This window comes from Grampus griseus, assembly GCF_964374135.1.
Source record: "Grampus griseus genome assembly, chromosome: X".
Lineage (NCBI taxonomy): Eukaryota > Metazoa > Chordata > Mammalia > Artiodactyla > Delphinidae > Grampus > Grampus griseus.
Window position 1 is genome coordinate 64610074 of NC_138999.1, and position 21563 is coordinate 64631636.

Consider the following 21563-nt stretch of genomic DNA (forward strand, 5'->3'; position numbering starts at 1 on the left):
TCAAATATGACTGATCACAGATCACCATAACAAACATAATAATAACAAAAAAGTTTCAAATACTGTGAGAATTACAAAATGTGACACACAGATATGGAGTGAGCAATTGCTGTTGGAAAAATGGTGCTGATAGACTTGCTTAACACAGGGTTGCCAGAAACCTTCAATTTGTGAAAAACACAGTATCTGTGAAGTGCAATAAAACAAGGTATGCTTATGCTGACATAATAAATCAAATATTTTGAAGTAGTTAATATACAGTCATTTCCTCATCATAAGATGTCCTAATACGATACTAAACTAAAACACAGAGATGTGGATGCTGTAAGGTAAACGTAAATGACTTATTCAAGGTGTTGCTTCTCAAAAAGTTCAGAAAGCTACCGCAAAAGAATTAAGCATAAACTCTTTGAAGTGAAAGTGAAGTATGCAGTGAAAATCATAGCTCAGTTATAGCCATCTACTTATTTAATATCCATTTCAATTTCCAGGTGCAACATTTTGGCTCTCTAATACTTCCTATTTAGGTTTTCTTACATTTACTATAAGAAAGTGATTTGCAAGGGGAATTCCCTGGCGATCCAGCGGTTAGGACTCGGAGCTTTCACTGCCGGGTCCCAGGCTGGATCTCTGGTCAGGGAACTAAGATCCCACAAGCCACGCAGCACAGCGGAAAAAAAAAAAAAAAAAAGAAAGAAAAAGTGATTTATTTTTAACACTTACATAGTACCAGGTATATATGATCATGTATTATGATCTACTCAGCCTTATATAGAGTTAATCTAGATGTAAAGAACAAAAATAGATTTTTATCATCTATTTGTTCTAGAAAATGTTTCTGATCAACTATACATGTAGATAGCTACAATAAATAAAAAATATATCCATCTATGAATGACTTCTATTTGACTGCACAGAGCTAAAATGAAACAAACACAATAGAAAAGTAGGCAAAGTTTGTCATTTGGAACCCACAGCCTTCCCTGTCTGCTTTTAAGTTCATAACATGTAGCAACCTACTCTCTTCTCCAGTTCTTTTCAAATTTTTTCATATTATGGCATATATGGAAAGCAATAGTACTTACAATAGCACACCAGGAAAACTGGAAGATGCTATTCATTTCTGAAGGTGACCCAGCTGCATAAGACCCCATCTACAGTTCCAAGTGATGAACACATCAATACCTCAGCATACTTTTATGTAATCCATTTAGAGCACAGTATGAGACACACTGGTTAGTCTACTCTCTCTTTTCTCTTAACCATAAGTTATGAGAAAAAATTAAGAATATTTTAAGAAAATCATTCCCAGGAACACATAAACTTTAAGCTATTTATTTCTAATTATGAGATGAGAGACTGAGGAGAACTTAAGTGAAAATGCAGGTCAGGAGACCAGGGGAGGAGATAACAGGAGCTTCCCACTACCTTAAATTAAACTATAACCATTCCTTTACTATTCTTAGAAAAGCATACTTTAAATCTAGTTGGAAGATGAATGCTGATAATAAACTGCCTTTATGGGGTAACAGGAGAGAAAAACAAGAAAAGAAATTTTGTAGTTTAAGTTTTACTATTCCCCTGATTTCTAGGAGAAGTAAGCCAGGGTCTGTGGTTAGGCTGCCATCTGTCTATTTCAAGGAGATACTGAAGAGAGAAATGTTTATCAAGGAATCACCAAATTTGTTCAGCTGCAGGCCTGAGACCAGCTAAGCTCGTCTGTGCACAGGATCATTCACCTAGCTGGCATTCACATCTCTTCTCAGATGGTCTCTACTGCTTTGCTCCATGATTCCCAAATGCCACATATTTAGAGTTACTTACACTGTTCTGTTTTCAGATATTTGATATTTCAAATATTCAGATATCTGTTCCCAGCACTGGAGTTCCTAAACACCCAGTCAGGCTGCACTAGGAGTATACAGAGCCTGAACACTAAACCTTCAAATGTAGATATGAGTAAAGATAACTTTAGCCATTGGGAAGTTCAATGGAAGACTTTCACTGAGTATACACTCATGCACAAGAGAAAGAAAGAAAGAGAAAGCGAAACATATGACAAACTGTACCTGACACAGGGGAAATCTAGAGACAATAAATATAGATTATGAAGAATTAAAAAGGAAAAAGACTAAACCAATGAAACTAGTTTTACTGTATAAAATGAATTGTAATCATAGTTTATCATCTGAAATGCTTCCACTTATTTATATAGTAGTTAAGTGATATTACCCTGGTGGGTTTGAAATGGGCTATATCTAGGTCTGAATCCCACTTCTACCAATCATTTATAAAAATAAAGATAACAGCATTGCGAGGCTGCTCAAGAATTAAGTTAGCTAACACATGGAGTGAAAATAATACAGAGTTTAGGCATATACATGTAAATAAATGTTAGTTTTTCTTTTTTCCCTTCCTCTTAAATACCAGAGAGAGCACAATGGCTTGCTTGTAATTCAACATTCATCAAATATTTGTTATTACTTGTATCTGATTATCCTAGATGCTTACCAACTGAGGAAAGATATTCCTTTGAGCCAACCAGTGAGGATAATTAATAACTGAAAAAAGCACTGACATTACAATGACATGATATTTTCTAAATCAATGTTCCATGATAAACATAACATTTATCAGACTCACTTTCTTCCAGCTTTAAAGAAACTGAGGGATTGTTTCCTGTTTCATCCACATTTCCTTCACCACCTCCTCGAGATCTTGAATTCCAGACTTTAATCACTTCAACATCATTGTCACTGCCACTTCCACTTGAGCTACTATCTTTTTTCCCCTTTTTCCCCTTTGTTTTCTTCTTTCTAAAAAAAAAGAACAAATTCAAAGTATTAGGAAAACACAGGAAAGATACAAGTGCCAATTATTAGAGGATGATCAGCAAGTAGGGATTTTAAACATGTCAACACAGGGCACAAAAAGTATTCAATTTACTTTGTATAATCATCAGAGCTTAAACTCATGGAGGTTTCTTCAGAATCTGAAGCTATAAATTCATCCATACTGTCTTCATCAAAATATCCCTAGAGAAAAAAAAAAGATGAATGTTTTAAGAATTTATATCAATTTATACTGGAAATTATAATAATGTTTATTTCATTTAAGGATAAGTTAATTGTTATGAGATAAGGAAGAACTGAAGAACTATCATAGATTAGAAAAAATAAAGGAGACGCCACAGATATGAATAATAAACAAAATGTGAAATCTTGGATTGAATCAAGGAAAAGAAAAAGGATGTAAGTACAAAAACTGATGAAATCCAATTAACGTCTATTGTTTAGTTAATAGTACTAACCCAATGTTAATTTCTTAATTTTGACCATTTTACTATGGTTATGCAAGATGTTAATCTATGACAAAGGAGGCAAGAATATACAATGGAGAAAAGACAGCCTCTTCAATAAGTAGTGCTGGGAGAACTGTACAGATACATGTAAAAGAATGAAATTACAACACTCTCTAACACCATACACAAAAGATAAACTCAAAATGGATTTAAGACTTAAGTGTAAGGCCAGATACTATAAAAATTCTTAGAGGAAAACATAGGCAGAACACTCTGACATAAATCACAGCAAGATCTTCTTTGACCCACCTCCTACAGTAATGAAAATAAAAACAAAAAAAAACAAATGAGACCTAATGAACTTAAAACCTTTTGCACAGCACAGGAAACCATACACGAAACAGAAAGACAATCCACAAAATGGGAGAAAATATTTGCAAACGAAGAGACTGACAAGGGATTAATCCCCAAAATATACAAACAGCTCATGCAGCTCAATATCAAAAAAACAAACAAACCAATCAAAAAATGCATGGAAAAAAAAAAAAAAAGCATGGAAGATCTAAATAGACATTTCTCCAAAGAACACATACAGATGGTCAAAAGGCACATGAATATATGTTCAACATCACTAATTATTAGATAAATGCAAATCAAAACTACAGTGAGGTATCGCCTCACACTAGTCAGAATGGCCATCATCAAAAAATCTACAAACAATAAAGACTGAAGAGGGTGTGGAGAAAAGGGAACCCCCATCTACACTGTTGGTGGGAATGTAAACTGGTACAGCCACTATGGAGAACAGTATGGAGGTTCCTTAAAAAACTAAAAATAGAGCTACCATATGAGCCAGCAATCCCACTCCTGGGTATATACCTGAAGAAAACCATAATTCAAAAAGATACATGCATCCCAATGTTTACTGCAGCACTATTTACAATAGCCAGGACATGGAAGCAACCTAAACGTCCATCGACAGGCGAATGGAAAAAGAAGATGTGACACATATATACAATGGAATATTACTCAGCCATAAAGAAGAATGAAACAATGCCATTTGCAGCAACCTGGACGGACCTAGATTGTCATACTGAGTAAAGTAAGTTAGAGGACATATATCACATGATATCACTTATATGTGGAATCTAAAAACAGGGTACAAATGAACTTATTTACAAAACAGAAATAGAGTTACAGATATAGAAAACAATCTTATGGTTACCATGGGGAAGGGTGGGGAGGGATAAATTGGGAGATTGGGATTGACATATACACACTACTATATATAAAACAGATAGCTAATAAGGACTTGCTGCATAGCACAGGGAACTCTACTCAGTACTCTGTAATGACCTATATGGTAAAAGAATCTAAAAAAGAGTGGATATCTGTATACATATAACTGATTCATTTTGCTGTACACCTGAAACTAATACAACAGTGTAAATCAGCTATATTTCAATAAAATCTTTAAAAAAGATTAACATTTAACACTCCTTCCATAATCACAATGCATTCAAACATATAGTAATTAACTAGAAATAAAATAAGTTGAATTACTGTACCAAAAAGAAAAAAATTTTTGAATATACAGTACGTCTATACAGATCAACCTTTTTCCTAAAGTTATTCTGCTTCCGACAGATACCTTTTGATCAACTTTAGGTTAGTTGATTTACCTTATTTTCTTTGCTAATGTAGTCCAGCTGTAAACACCAAGGATGAGTCCAGATTCTACTTAACATCTGAAAATCTTGGAAAAGTTTTGCACCTGCCTTTCCTCTTCCACCTTCACTGCTATTACCTACACCTGATCAAAAGAAAAAAAGCGTTAATGTTAAGACATAAGAATTCTCTAATTCATCCAACGTGTTTCTAAATTAGGGCCTTAACTTTATCTGTGCCTCGGACTCCTTTGCCCATGTAGAGAATCTTATAGGCCCTCTTTCTCAGAAAATTTCAAAACATATAAAATAAATAGGATAACAAAAGAAACCCATTATACAGAAATTATCAAGATGTTTAAAAACAAACTTTTGATATAGTGGTATGTGTACCTTATTAATGCATTAAATAACAAACTACAGCAGTAATTTTAACAACTGCCTGAAATTCTGAAGCATTGATAAAGGTAAATTTGAGATATCGGTAATGACAATAATATATAGAAATATTTCTGATTTCTATTGGTAACAAAGTCACAATTAACACTAATACTACTTTGGTTTGTTGCCTATATTAATAATTGGAAAAATGCTGTATTTTTGATAGAGGTTAGTGAAAACATAATTTTTTTCTTATTCAGGTTTTTCTTATTCAGGTCCTAGATTCTAACCATAGACCCTAGATGACAAACTTCTGCTTTAGATAAAGCCACTCTCTGTATACAGTATTTTAGCAACTCTCTCCAATTATTCTTACACCAAAAAAACTACTTCTAAAACTTATATTTTTCCTGTTGAAAAAAATAGATTTCTTTTGCCCAGAGTAATTTCAACAAAATTATATTTTTCATATGAAAATGAAGTGAAAATTAAATGAATGCACATTTCATTAATATGACAAAATCATCAAGAGGGTAAAACAGAAGAACAAAGCTGACTTTTTTTTTTACTAAATTTATTTTTGGCTGTATTGGGTCTCCGTTGCTGCGCACGGGCTTTCTCTAGTTGCAGCAAGCGGGGCCTACTCTTCATTGCAGTGCACAGGCTTCCATTGTGGCAGCTTCTCTTGTTGTGGAGAATGGGCTCTAGGCGCACGGGCTCCAATAGCTGTGGTACGTAGGCTCAGTAGTTGTGGCTCACGGGGTCTAGAGCGCAGGCTCAGTAGTTGTGGCGCATGGGCTTAGTTGCTCCGTGGCATGCTGGACCTTCCCTGACCAGGGCTCAAACCCGTGTCCCCTGCATTGGCAGGTGGATTCTTAACCACTGCACCACCAGGGAAGCCCAAAGTTGACTTTTTTAAAAAACAGCATTTAAGCAATAACATTTTTCTGTCCACAGTTTTAAAAGATGTAAATTCACTGATAATTAATGTCTTGTCTCCATGAGGGACAAGAGTATATTCAGTAATGATATGAAATATGAATAAAAATGCATAAAAGCCTGATACTGATTATTTTGCCTGATAGAGGTATTTCCACTGTGTATGACAGAAATCATTGCTGTGAAAATGAGGCATCTAATTACTTGATATACAACTGTTCATAGCATTCCCTTATAATTCTTTTATTTCTGTAAGGTCAGTAGTAATGCTCTTTCATTCTTGATTTTAGTTATTTGTATCTGCTCTATTTATTACTTTGTAAGTACAACTAAAGAGTTATCAATTATCTTGATTATTTCAAAAAACCAAGTTTTGGTTTCAATAATTTTCTCTACTGTTTTCCTTTTCTCCTTTATACTTATTTCTGATTAGTCTTCATTATCTCCTTCCTTCTTGCTTTGGGTTCAGTTTGCTCTTATTTTAGTTTCTTAAGGTAGAAAGTTAGTTATAAATTTGAGATCTTCTTTCTTGATATAGGCATTTACAGCCATAAACTTCCCTGGAAGCATTGCTTTACCTGCATCCCCTATTTTAGTATCTTATGTTTTCATTTTCATTTACCTCTAAATGTTTTCTAATTTCCTTTGTGATTTCTTCTTTTGACTCACTGGTTACTTAAGAGCATGTTATTTACACATATTTGTGAATTTTCTCACTTTCCTTCAGTTATTGGTTTGTAATTTCATTCTAATGTGGTTAAAGAAAATATTTTGTGTGGATTTTATCCTTTTATATTAAATGAGGCTTGTGTTATGCTCTAAAATATGGTCTATCTTGGAGAATGTTCCATGTGCACTCGAGAAGCATGTGTATTCTGCTCCTATTGGACAGACTGTTCTACAGATGCCAGTTAGGCCTAGTTGATTCATAAGTGTTTTTCAAGTCTTCTATTTCCTTGCTGATCTTCTGCCTAGCTGTTCTATCCAATATTGAAAGCCTTATGAGTTTTTTAAATTAATGTGAAGAAATGAGAGATTTCAAAAAAAAGTAAGCTAAACAACTACCATTTATTCTCCAAGAAAGGCTGATTAAAAAGTCAATTTTTATTTTGGTGGGTGGGAACTACTCTTGTATATACCATAAACATCTTCTATTATAAAAAAATTTCATAAGACTTTTAAGCCTAACTGGCTAGTGTAGAATGTTAAAGGGGAAAAACTGAAGTCTCCTCTACCTACAGTACTGATATGTGTTAGAGTTGTTATTCTTTGTGAGGAATGGGAACCACATTAAAAAGAATATATTAATAAGTTAGCCAAATAAACATCCACAGAAAAATGTTCTCTATACAAAAGAGAATTGACAATTATTATTGAATCATTCTATCCTAAAAAAAAATGTTTTGACGCCAAATGGCTTTATTTGGAAATACAAGCACAAAAAAGGGCAAGTAAATACATAATGACAAGCGAGTCTTCCTTTCACTTGAACACTTAAGAAGCTGAGGTATGCCTGTATCTTGTTCTGGCTTTGATTTACATTTCCCTGATGGCCAATCATACTGAGCATCAGTTAGAGCAGTGATACTCAAGCAGAGGGTACATCAAAATCACCTAGAGGGCTTATAAAAATGCAGCTGCTGACTCAACCTCTAATGTGTGGCACTTAGACCCATTCATTTTTAGAGACAAAAGGATATTACTGTTCTCTATTTCTAAGAGTACAGTTCAGTGGCATTAAGTATAACTGAAATGTTGTGCAACCATCAGCACTCTCCATTTCTAAGACTTTTTTCCATCATCCTAAACAGAAACTCTGTATCCATTAAATGAATCTGACTATTCCAGTCACCTCTAAGTGTAATCACACAGGATTCGTCCTTTTGTGTCTGGCTTATTTCATTTAACATGATGTCTTCAGGATCCATTCATGTCAGGATTTCTTTCTAGACTGTAATATTCCATTGTTTGCATATATCATATTTTGTTCATCTATTCATTACTTGATGAAGACTTGGATTGCTTCCATCTTTTTGGCTATTATGAAATAATGCTATGTAAACATGAATGGGTAAGTATCTATTAGAGTTCTTGCTTTCAATTATTTTGAAAGTGGAATTCTACCTAGAAGTGGAATTGCTGGATCATATGGTAACTCTCTGTTTAACTCTTTGAGGAACTGCCACACTACTTTCTCCACAGGAGCTGTACCATTTTATATTCCTAGCAGCAATGCACCAGGGTTCTAGTTTTTCCTTATCATTGCCAACACTTATTATCTTTCTTTATCTGATAGTCATCCTATTGGGTGTGAAGTGGTATCTCTTGGTTTCAATTTACATTTCCTGAATAACTAATGATGATGTAGAGCATCTTTTAATGTGCTTATCAGTCATTTGTATATCTTTTTTGGAGAAATGTCTATTGAAAACTTTGCCCATTTTTGAATTGGCTTGTTTGGTTTTTCGTTGTTGTTGTTAGGTTGTAAGAGTTCTTTATATATTCTGGATATTATCCCCCTTTTAGGAAAGTGACTTACAAATATTTTCTTCCAATTTGTGGACTGTCTTTTTATGTGCTCCATTTTTGCATTCCTTAAGACAGTGTATGGATTTTAATACTGATTTAAGCTTAAAATCAGGCTGTTTGAAAACTAAGTATTCATACTTGTAAAACCTAAAGTTGTTTACCAAAGGCAGAGGCTTACATGTAAATATAAACTTCTGACACTTGATGGTAAAAAGGAAGACTGCAGGATTGTACTTTTTAGAGAACAAAGGAAAATTAAGAGGATGTTAATTTTCTTGAAATTCATTAAATTTAGCCTCTCATGACTTTAATTCTGTAAATATTAAATATATTATAAATTATCACTACTAAAATTAACATCAAATTGTTGCTAGTATCAAAAGCAAAATTTATGTGAACTTTTAAAAGCCAAGTCAAATATAAAAAGAGTCATATATAGAAACAAAAGAATTTCTGGAATATGTAACAGAAAAAAATACCAAACATTTTAAATGCAAGTGAGATAGGTGAATGACATTTTGGGAGAAACACTTTGATGGTTTGTAGTGAGAATCAAGATAAAGTAACCTTTAATATAATCCATTTAGCCTTTTATGGCTCTTAACTCAGGTTAACTTTAAGGAAAATAAAACATCACATTTAGCAGGGGGAAAACCCAAGACATTCTCATGACTGAAAGATTCATGGCATCAGATAATAATTTAGCAATTATACCTTTCTGAGTTTAGAAGCGTTGGCAATTAGTACTTTAGATATATACTCCTATCAAGTGAAGTCACAAAGAATGAGGTCCCTTTAATTCTTAAATACTGCATTGCTCTCAAAAAGAGTACATTTTAATATCTATATATGAGCTATTAACATTTTGCTGTTGGTTATTAGAGACAACTGATTCTTTAATAATTGAAAACATCTAGTACATTCCTCACAATAAAACAAAATTTCAAATGGAGAAAATATTAAATGACCAAATTTAGTACCCTTTATTACTCAGAGATTAATGAAAGATAGGTCTGATAATCCCTCTCTTTCTCTCTCTCATTGGAATTTCTACATTTGGTTACTTAATCATGTCTGCAATTTTTGTCATTCAAAACAGAATGGTACTGATACAATAAATCTAATAGCTTATGATTACTATACAAATGAAACTGTATGCCTTGCTGGAAATGATCTCCTTCCAAAAGTCAGTCAGAAAATTGTTTTTATAATACAGCAAAACAACATTTCTATAAAATACAAACATTCAAATCCTCTTTTCCCCAAAGCAGAACAACTGTTGAGGACTATCATCATTATTCTACTTTCTAAAATGCACTGCTGTCACAAAGAGTATTACTTTAACTATTGATAGGATAGGAAGTATCATTCTAATATGTGTGTATACACCTCCACCCTCCATTATTTTTTGATCAACTATTGTATCCACAATGGCTGAAGGGTGCCTTCTAACCTGTAGCTCCTAAATAAATCTGGCACATCACCTGAGGAAAGGTACCAGAATAAAGTGACTAACAAGTAAAAAAAAATCACTCCAGACCAAACAGAAACTAAAGTTTTGCTCTGTGAACAGTGACAACCTTGGGCACACAGACACACACAAACACACGAGTTTACTGATGATGAAACAATATCTGTTCATTGTATTTTTAAAAAGCACATAGAAAATAGTACAAAATAAAGTTCTGCATAATGTCATCACCCAGAAAATAACCTATTATTAACATTTTTGTGTATTTTAGGCATTTGTGCATATTTTTACTGTAACATTGGGACATAATGTGTGCGCTGCTTTGTATTTTGCCTTTTTTTCCCTTCAAACTTTGTCAATTTGATACCTAAGAAATGATTTCATAAATTTGATTTACAGGTTTTTTATTATTAATGTGGTTGGATATTTTTTAATAATACACCGGAATTTTATTTATCTTGGATATTAGTTTTTTTAATTAGAAATATTTTGTGCTTTTACAATATAAACATACCCATTTTATGCAAATGCAAAATTGCAAAAGAACAACTGACATGGTGAAATTATCAAGACAGCATTCTTCAGAAAAAGAATGCTTTAAGAGAGAAAACAATAAGCTAAGTGTATCTGTTACCTGTCAAGTGATCTAAGTAGTACTGATAGAGTTTGCACTGAATAGGAGTCATTCTCACAGCTAACACGTATTCATGTTTTGGAGGCAAGAACTTTGTTAATGCTGTATAATCTTTCCTCTGCAATTAATAAAAAGAGAATGAAAATTAGTTAAATATATGACAGTAACTAACTGTTCTAAGAATTATCATTGCTTGCAACTAAAAAAATGTACATAAATAAATAGGTACCAGACATATAAGAAAACATTTACTTAAACATATTTACCCTCTTTAATCACACAATGATCCCATATAATTGTAGTTAATGTATTTCATGTGACTATACAATATGACGCACTGGTAAAAAGATACTGCAACACACCAGGCAGGTTTTAAATTGAAGTGGCCATATTACCAAGTGAGCAATTTAGGTTTTCAAATGGTCTCCTCTATATAGAAAAAAAGAAAAGAAAAAAAGGTGGGGAGGGGATATAGTAGGTAGTGCTAGCAAAAAGACTTGCTTTAATCATACAGTAAAACCGTTGAATCAAAGTTTGATGCAGTCTGGGTTATCCTTTGGGTAAGATGTGCCAACATGCCAGAGGATAACACATAATGTCAGGGGGAATGTTTGCCCAACTGAGAAAACAAGCCAAGTATAGGCACTCTTGAAACCATTTAACATAGGAACAGGAAAGAAAGAACACTAATGTGCTAGATACAAATGACTACCTAAACAAGAAAAACGCTGCCTAAGTAGCAGCAGTAATACAGAAATACAGTACCTGCTAGTACCTCTGGCTAACCTGAACAAACAGGATGATTTCACCTTACGTAATGGTAGTATATTCAGTCAAAATGATAGCCTGTCTCATCTGTTACATCTTTTTTGCTACCATTAATAACTAGTGTCTTAAGAAAAATACAGAACTAAGATAAAATGCAGACTGACCAACTGGTCAGTCTCTACATACTTATCTACTCATTTTAACAAAGGTTTACTGAAGATCCATGTGTAAACAACACTATTAGCCCATTAAGGTTACTGTATGTACTTGGAATTAATAAAACTGTTTCTTCAGGATTACATTAATATGGCTTCACTCATAATTCATAATTGCCTTTCCTAAAACCATTTCAAACAAATGAGGCTTGGAATACTATACTATAGAATTAGGTGAGCACAGAAATTTCTTAATCATAATAGCTGTGTTCCTTTTACATGCTCCCTATCTTAAGGATGAGAAAATCTAAACATGAACATATTAACACATGATGTTATACACCCAGCAAATGAATTAATCAATTATGTTCTAAACCTCTCAAGGCAATTTTTTTAAAGTTCAATGCTGCATAAACTTTGGAAGAGACTGCAAAGAGATTTAACTATAAAACTATTGATACATGCTGAAAGGAGAAAGAGAACACAAAGTTTGAATTCAGAAAACATTTTGAGATTGCAATATACCAAAGTAACAATATTTTATTACTGTGGAATGTACTTGTACCTGAACACATCCAGCTAACATTTCATAGAGAATGTGAGCACGTTTTTTCATTACTCTGACATCTACCATGGTAGAATCTGCACACTGACCATTTTGGATTGGATTTATAAATCGATTCCTGAACTCCTTAATGGATCCAAGCAAATTTTCTTTGATAAAGTTAACCATGCAATGATCTAAGAAAGAAGATATTAATTCATTAACAACAGTAATGGCTAAAAGAACTGAGAACAATTCTCTGATAAAATGCTCGTGTCTAAAAGGCATGCCATGGAAGCATTACAATTAAGCTACAAAGAAAGAACACCAAACTGAGTGTAGACTAATACTGGTTATCAGTATGATTTAGAACTGGATTACCTAAATCAGATGAGAAACTCAAATAAAACCCATCCCAAAATTCTAGACATGAATGTTTAAGAAAACACCAAAGAACATTTTATTTGAACTCACTAGTCTTTTTAATAGATACTGAGTATAAAACAACTGCTCTATAATTCTAACCATGATTTTATGGTCAGCAAGGGAATCTCGTGAAAAAAACATAGATACTGAATCAAAATAATAAAATCAGGTAATAAACTACTATATCAAATTTTGTATTAACTGATTTAGTTCCAGAAATCCTTAACAGAGTAATCAGTTGCCCTATACTATACAGGACCACAATGTGAAACAGAGCAACAGTCTATAAATGGGGCAACAGAAAAGGGGGAAACTGGAACAGACAAAAATAAAGATAAAATATAGATACATATTATAGATAAATATAAACAAGGACAAAGTGAGACAATAACCAGTATTACGAATAATAAAACAGAAAACAGTAACTATAAATACACCAAAAGAATATAAATAACATAAAAATAACAAAAAGCTATTAGAACAGATTACAATGGGAAATTTCAATTTGTTATTTGCTGAGTAACTCATGTTCCCTCTTTAGTGTCATCACACACATATGAAAATAAGGGAAATTCACAAGTCACTTCCCTGGGTTCACATCATCTATCCTCAGCCTCAGCAAACTGTATCCTGACATCAATTCAACATAGCTCTCCTCCAATCTCCACCTTCCTAAAACTTTCATGCTTAGCATTTCTTTTCAATTTCCTATCAGTACCTCCTCCAAAACTGGATATATTTTATTACAATAGCTCCTGAATAGTCACAAATGCATTTGTATTTTTTAAGCAATCATTAAGACTTCTGATACCTTGCATATACTTTAAATTTTATATTTGTATTTGAACACTCATAATGGCACACCTCTTGATTGTGGTTTACCATTTATATTTGTAAAACATTCCACTTGATGGGCTTCCCTGGTGGTGCAGTGGTTGAGAGTCCGCCTGCCAATGCAGGGGACACGGGTTCGTGCCCCGGTCCGGGAGGATCCCACATGCCGTGGAGCAGCTGGGCCCGTGAGCTATGGCCACTGAGCCTGCGCGTCCAGAGCCTGTGCTCCACAACAGGAGAGGCCACAGCAGTGAGAGGCCTGTGTACCGCAAAACAAAAACAAACAAACAAACAAAAAAAAACACAAAAAACCCCATTCCACTTGAAATGAATGGTATACTTTCACAGTAGACTAAGAATGGACCTATGTAGTTCATGGTCAGAGACTATACTAGAATAAACTAAAGATAGGCAGATGGCGATGTGGCAAAAATATATCTGAGGCAATGCCAATACTCTATAGCGTAACTACAGATATTGACTCACACTCAATTAGGTTATTTTGAAGTGGGGTTCCTGTTAAAATAATCCTCCTCCTTGATCGTATAGAATTCATAGCTTTTGAAACAGCAGATGCTTCATTTTTTAGAATATGGCCTTCATCACAGACAACAAAGTCAGGGCCTAGAAAAAACAACATTTAATTAACATATAATAAAACTAAAAATATAATCCATTTAAGTTAAGTTAATCATTTTACAGTGCTGCTCTTGTGGAAAGATAAAACAACATCCTGATAAGTTATATTTTATCTGTATATGGTTAATGTGGCTCTCACTAGTATTAATTTTATTAGAGTATTAAAGTACTACTATGGATGGTACTTAAGGTTCTCTGAGAGTACAAAAATAGGCAAGAATAGAAATAATCACACAGATGAAAAGATCCCAAGAGATCTGGGGTATCTGAAAAAAATAATATCTTTTACAAATGAAAAACAGTATCTAAAGATACATTTCAGCACTAATGTATCAAGTTAAAACTATCAACTGATATGTTTATGTATAGCTGATTCACTTTGTTGTGGAGCAGAAGCTAACAAACCATTGTAAAGCAATTATACTCCAATAAAGATGTAAAAAAAAATAAAAAAAACCTATCAACTGAGACCAAGAGCAATTTATATATACATGAAATGACAAATTTCAAAAGTTACATTTTAAGAAATAATATGTAAATCACAATAGGCCAAGTAGTATTTCCCATTTGACTTATTCCTAATAACTAATACCCATTGCTGGGGAAAAATTTAACTGATAAAGGACCGCTAAACTGATTGTTACATGGGTATTGGGGTTGGGGGGAAAACACTTTCCAAGCTGTAAAAGATCTCATAGCTGAGAGTGACTCTTTCAAAAGAAATACATATTATTATTTTATGAAAATAACCATATGTATTCTTTGCTAAAGTATCCTATAAACACAATTTGCTTGCTGCTTAACATACACACAAATTACTTAAATATTGATTTAAACAATAGCAGTTGTCAAATTATCCTCTATATGTTAGGCATTATAGAAAATGCATCTTCTACATGATTTCAAAAGTAACTGCTTCAGCATGCCTGATCAAATAACACAATTGCTATTCAGTATTTAGATGGGGCTACATGAATAGTAAGACATTTTTAAATTACTAATCGACTTTCTAAAAACTAAAATATGTATCTTGCTTTGTAAATTACCTCTTACACAAGTGATTTAAATGATTTCTACCACCTAATATTCAGTGTTCATGAGGGTGTGGTGAAGCAGGTACTCTCATATACTCTTTGTGGAAGTCTAAATTAGTATCAAACATTTTGGAAGACAATTTTACAGTATCTCTTAAAATGTAAAATATGTGCACCCTTGACCCAAATTTCAATTTCTAGGAATTTATCCTTAAGATATACTTCCACGAGTACCCCAAGATACATAAAATATTCTCTGAAGTATTGTTTGTTTAGGGTGGAAAATTGGAAACAACTTAGAAGATTGGCAAAGGGGGTTAACAAAACTATGCTATAATGGAATGTCACAGAACTAAAATTAATGATGTAGATTTCTATGTAATAACCTTGAAAGATATGCCAAATATGTTCTTTATATTATTAAACAAAGAGAAGAGTTTCAATATCTATATTATGATCCCATTTGTATTTAAACAACCACCTCAAACAGGGTGATTTTTATCTACATATACATATATGTAGTAAAGTAAAGGATTAATCTGGCCCAAAGAAAAGTTTAGCCTTTGCCTCCACCTCTAGGGAGGTAACCTCTAAACTCCTGGAATGTCTGACCTGATAAAAATATCTCTGTTCACCTGGATGGCTTGGGACACATCAGATAGTCTATGCTAACATGATGTGGGGTGAAGGGAGAGCAGCTTTGGTCATGTGGCATCTTCTCAACTTCTGGAGGAGCTAGAGACTAAGATCACCTGCATGGGTGGTCAACCATGTCTATGTGACCAAGCCCAAACTCTAGACACCAAGGCTCGGATGAGTGTGCCTGGTTGGCAATACTCCACGTGTATTGTCACACATCACTTCTGGGAGAAGTAAGTGCTGCCTGCACGATTCCACTAACAAACTGGGTGTGGAACTCTCCTGGGCCCTGTCCTATGTGCCTTTTCCTGTGGCAGATTCTAATCTGTATCCTTTCACTGTAATAAACCATAACCATGAGTATAAAGGCTTTTCTGAGTTCTGTGAGTCCTAGTGAATTACTGAACCTGAGAGTGGTCTTGGGAACATCCAAATATTGCAATATAAAATACATGCTTGCAAAAAAATATATAATTTAAAAATGGGCAGAGGATCTGAAGAGACATTTTTCCAAAGAAGACATACAAATGGGCAACAGGTACATAAAAAGCTCCTCAACATCACTAATCATCAGGAAAATGCAAGTTAAAACCACAATGAGATATCACCTCCCACCTATCAGAATGGCTATGATAAAAAAAACAAGAAATAACAAGTGTTGGTGAGGATGTGGAGAGAAGGGAACCCTTGTGCACTGTTGGTGAGAATATAAATTGTTACAGCCACTATGGAAAACAGTAAGGAGGTTCCTCAAAAAACTAAAAATAGAACTACCATATGATCCAGCAATTCCACTACTGGGGATATAACTGGAAAAACTGAAAACAATAATTTGAAAAGATACACACCTCAACGTTCACAGTGCCACTAATTGCAAGAGCCAAGATATGGAAGCAAACCAACTGTCGACAGATGAAAGGATAAAGAAAATGTCTCTCTCTCTCTCTCTCTCTCACACACACACACACACACACACACACACACACAGAGAAATGTTACTCAGCTATAAAAAAGAATGAAATTCTGCCCTTTGCAGCAATATGAATGGATCTAGAGAATACTAAGCTTAGTGATATAAGTCAAACAGAGAAAGACAAATACTGTATGATAACACTTACATGTGGAATCTAAAAAACAAAACAAACAAATGTATATAGCAAAACAGAAAATGACTCACAGATATGGAAAACAAACTAGTGGTTACCAGTGGGAAGAGAGAAGGGGGGAGGGGCAAGATAGGGATATGAGACTGAAAGATACAAACCACTATGTATAGAACACATAAGCAACAAGGATATATCGTATAGCACAGGGAATTATAGCCATTATCTTGTAATAATTTTTAATAGAGTATAATCTGTAAAAATAATGAATCACTATGCTGAACACCTGAAACTAACATAATGTTGTAAATGAAGTATAACTCAATTTTTTAAAAAAAACATTAAACTCTACATTACAAAGAATAAACTTTAATGTATGCAAATAAAATGAAGGAACTGACCTATGTAACTTTAGAAAATGATGCTTGGAAATTATAAAGCTACAGACAAAAGCAATCATACATAAGCACTGTACTCTAGTTGGTAAATTTGTTTCTCACGAGGGTATAGGTTAATAATTCTAAAACTACTTTACATATAAGATGAGGTTGAATAAATAAGTAAATGGATAGTGGATGGTTGAAGCCAAGATTCTCACTGTTGAAAAAGACAAGTAACAGAATAACAAAAAAAGACTAAAATGAACCCTATGATACTGAATTAGAGTCAAATATATCACTATGACATCAAGTTTATGTTTATACACACACACACACACACACACACAGATAGATTTGTGTATATACCTGGATTCGTAGACCTATCACCTAGTTCTGTCTGCTGAGTGAACCTAGAAGCAATGACACTGCAGTAGCAACAAACACACCCAGTGCCCAGATCTTGGTTCGTAAACACCATTTTTCAGTGAAAGGAACCACGCATGGTTCCTTGTTGAAATGATGGACTCCGGGGCAAGGACAAATTAACATGATCCTAGAGCATACTACCAGAAAGTAATGAAGTGCTCAAAAAAATCAAAAGGATGAAACATCAAAGGGATACAGGAACCAATCTGAAAGAGCTCCCAGTGGACAAACTGGAACAATCTGAGCAACAAAATAAATAATACAGTGCTAGTTCTAACATATAAACTAATAATAGATAATTAATCTATCCTGATATAAATGACTGATTAAATAAATGGGTAAGAAGTGACAAATCTTTCTTAAAGAAAAATTAAAGAAAAATTCCAAATTTAAGTGTAGCCCACTATAATAGATGGAGCTTAATTTTTGCCCTCCCCCCACTTGGATGGGCTAGACTTAGTGACCAGCAAAGAACAGACACAGGTGAAAACAGTAACTCTACAGCAGAGAAACCTGGCAAACACTACCTTAACCAAGTGATGAAAATTAACATCACTAGTGATGTCATGTGGATCTAATTTACCCTTGATATAATGTGAGGAGAAGGATACTACACCTCTAGTACATTATTTCAAAAACCTATAATCCCAGTCTAATTACAAGAAAAACAACAGATACTAGTGAACATCCTACAGGATACTTTAACAGTACTCCACAAGACTGACAAGATAACAGAAAATAAAAGAAAGACTAAGAAACTGTCACAGACCAGAGGAGACTGTGGAGACATTACAATTAAATGCAATGTGGTACCCTGGATGAGATCCTGGAACAGAAGGTGAACAGTAATATTAAACTGGTAGAATTCAAATAGAGTTTGGAGTTTAGTTAATAATATACGAATTTCTTAGTTTTGACAAATCTGCCATGGCAATGTAAGATGAACAGTGCGGGATTTGGGTTCAAGGTAAATGGGAGTGTTCTTTACTATCATTCAACTTTTCTGTAAACAAAGAAAACACAAAACTTTCCAAAATAATTATTTTAAATGTCACTAAATGACTTACATGGAAATAACAAACATTACTCTTCATGTTATGAGCTTTAATTTCTTTTTAATTCATTTCCTCATGATGACCATATTAAGCATCTGAAACTTGTTTAAACTGTTCCAAGGAAACCTTCTGAAAAACATGCTATTCACTAGCTCATAGCTCTCTGACAACAAAACAACCACAGGACTTCTAGACGACTATTTTAATCATGAGAAAATGATAAACTTATTATTAGGCCTTAACACTTACAATGGCAATTAGTTTGGTACATGCTAATTACATCATTATCTAAAAAAAAGAGGCAAAAGTGTACGAACTTTCAGTGATAAGATTTATAAGGTCTGAGGACCTAATGTATAAATAACATCGTAATAACATGGCAACTGATAACAATGTATTATAACTGAAATCTGCTAAATGAGTAGAGCATAAATGTTCTGAACAAAAAAGAAAAAGAAAACTAAGTGAGGTAATGATGTGTAACTCAAAGGGGGTTATTCTTTCAGTGTATACCTATATGAAATCATCACATTGTACACTTTAATTATGTTACAATTTTACTTCTCAATTAAGCCTCAATAAAGCTGAAAAAATAAATTAAAAGTAAAATTATAAAGGGGCAAAGCCAAGGATTCTAAATAATACTTGGATTAAATAATTCTAAATTATTTTGCCAGTGAAAAATTGGACTTTCTCAACAAACATCTAAAGCCTCAACAGTGTCTTAAAGTAATTAGATATGACAAAATAAAGTTTGATAAGGAAAAAATATAGAATACAAACAACTAAATATTCATTGGTTCTGTGGATCGTACAACTTGCTGCTTTTACAAGTCGCAAGTAAGAATCAAATATTTGGATCTTGCATCATGAAGATTACTGTTAGAAGGAATGACAGCATTGCAAATATTAACCTTCCACAGTGATGACTATTTAAAAGACAGAAAAAATGCAGCCAATTCTTCTAATGACATAAAGTTGGGAAAGAAATGTAAAGAACTGTTTTCAGAGTATGGAGAGAGCTCTTGTAATCATCTAATATTCAGACAGTCAGAAGAATCTGTGATTGTGACACAGGTACCTGGTGAATTTTTAATCATTTACAAGGTCTCCCCTGAAAACCTCAAACACTTCCAGACTCAGCAAATGAATTCTGAACATCTGGCAATATTAAGGGTGATATCATCTTAATGAAATTATACTAAGAAACAGAAGGCAAAAACCTGAAAGATAAACAAAAACCAGCTACTCAGTAGTTGGTCAATTAGTATTTGTTAAATATAAGCATATTTTTCATTCAACTTGTTTCTTTATCTCAGTGCCTGTTAATATCTTACCTGGATCAACCAAAGCTTTGTTAAATATTTCTTTAAGTTTCCTACTCTTCACATTCCTTCCTTGAGCAAGATTTCTGTACATCTCATAGCCTATGATCATAACACCACCATCTTCTTGCCATCTCTGCAGCATGTAGCTTCTCTCCTGAGGACGTTTCACAGTTGCTAATTCAGAGACCTTTTGTGAGGAAATAAAGATTTTTTAAGGTAGGAATGTATGAATACTAAATATCCCCACTGAAATATGCATCATTGGTAATTAAAAATCTTTTTATTTTACTATATGAATTTCATGCAGTTATTCTGATAATAGAAAACATTCTAAATAAGATACCTCAAGCTTCTCATCATCTTTTAATCCCTCTTGCCACTTCTCAAATTCATTCATCCAATTCAAAGCAGTATTAAGAGGACAAACCACTAAAGCTGTGCTGAAATCCAATTTGTCACACAAAAGAACCGTATGAAGAAAGCTTACCACCTACAAGAAAACAAATTAAGTTGCCACCTTCATTTAAATATCTGCAAAACAAGTTAATAAATTGAGCAAACTTACAATAGTTGGGTTTTTGGATTTTGTTTTGTTTTTTGTTTTAAACAATAAAGCAACCAACCAAAGGTCAACAGGGAAAGAGATAGGTACAATAAGGGACTTCAACTAGATGATATATAAGATCCTTCCAACTCTAAAGCTCCATGATTCTATGATCGGTAATAATAATATGAATATAAAAAGTAACCACACCAAAGCAGCTACTAAGTCCCTAGTCCCCAGAGAACATCCCTACGATCTTCAGAAAATACCACTGCCCATTTAGAAGAGAATTATGTTACCGAGTATTTTTCCATGTAGTGTTCTGACTCACTGAATCTATAGTAATTGTCTTATGGCTTGAAATTTTATATATATATATAAACTAATTCCACATCTCTGCTACAACTCCTGCAGTCTTCCTGCAACTTCCTGCATTCAGAAATGTAGTATTTTAATAGTGAAAAATATATTATGTTCTCATTACTATAGGATCACAGACTGTTAAAAAGTTGGGAATTCCCTGGCGGTCCAGTGGTTAGGACTCGGTGCTTTCACTGCCAAGGGCGCAGGTTCAATCCGTGGTTGGGGAACTAAGATCCCGCAAAACCACGCAGCACGGCCAAAAAAAAAAACAGTGTTGTAAAGGAACTCCATTTCCACCTCAGACTCTTTGCAGTTTTACTGGCTATGCCTGTAACCCTACACCTTCACTTCATTAGGATCTCTGCTCAAAGATCACTTCCTAAAAGATGCTTTCCCTCTCTAT

At 33.7% G+C, this 21563-nt stretch overlaps 1 protein-coding gene across 1 annotated transcript in view; it reads right to left on the reverse strand.

Annotated features, from left to right (window-relative positions):
• The window catches only part of ATRX (ATRX chromatin remodeler), a gene marked incomplete at its 5' end in the record, with an annotated part of 197408 nt that overhangs the window by 79697 nt on the left and 96148 nt on the right, over positions 1-21563 (reverse strand). Inside the window, 8 exons of the mRNA XM_082646836.1 lie at positions 2644-2816; positions 2947-3035; positions 4984-5114; positions 10923-11040; positions 12411-12586; positions 14136-14273; positions 20263-20440; positions 20597-20743. Of these exons, the coding sequence (XP_082502962.1) occupies positions 2644-2816; positions 2947-3035; positions 4984-5114; positions 10923-11040; positions 12411-12586; positions 14136-14273; positions 20263-20440; positions 20597-20743 (1150 nt within the window). The remainder of the gene's footprint in view (positions 1-2643; positions 2817-2946; positions 3036-4983; positions 5115-10922; positions 11041-12410; positions 12587-14135; positions 14274-20262; positions 20441-20596; positions 20744-21563) is intronic.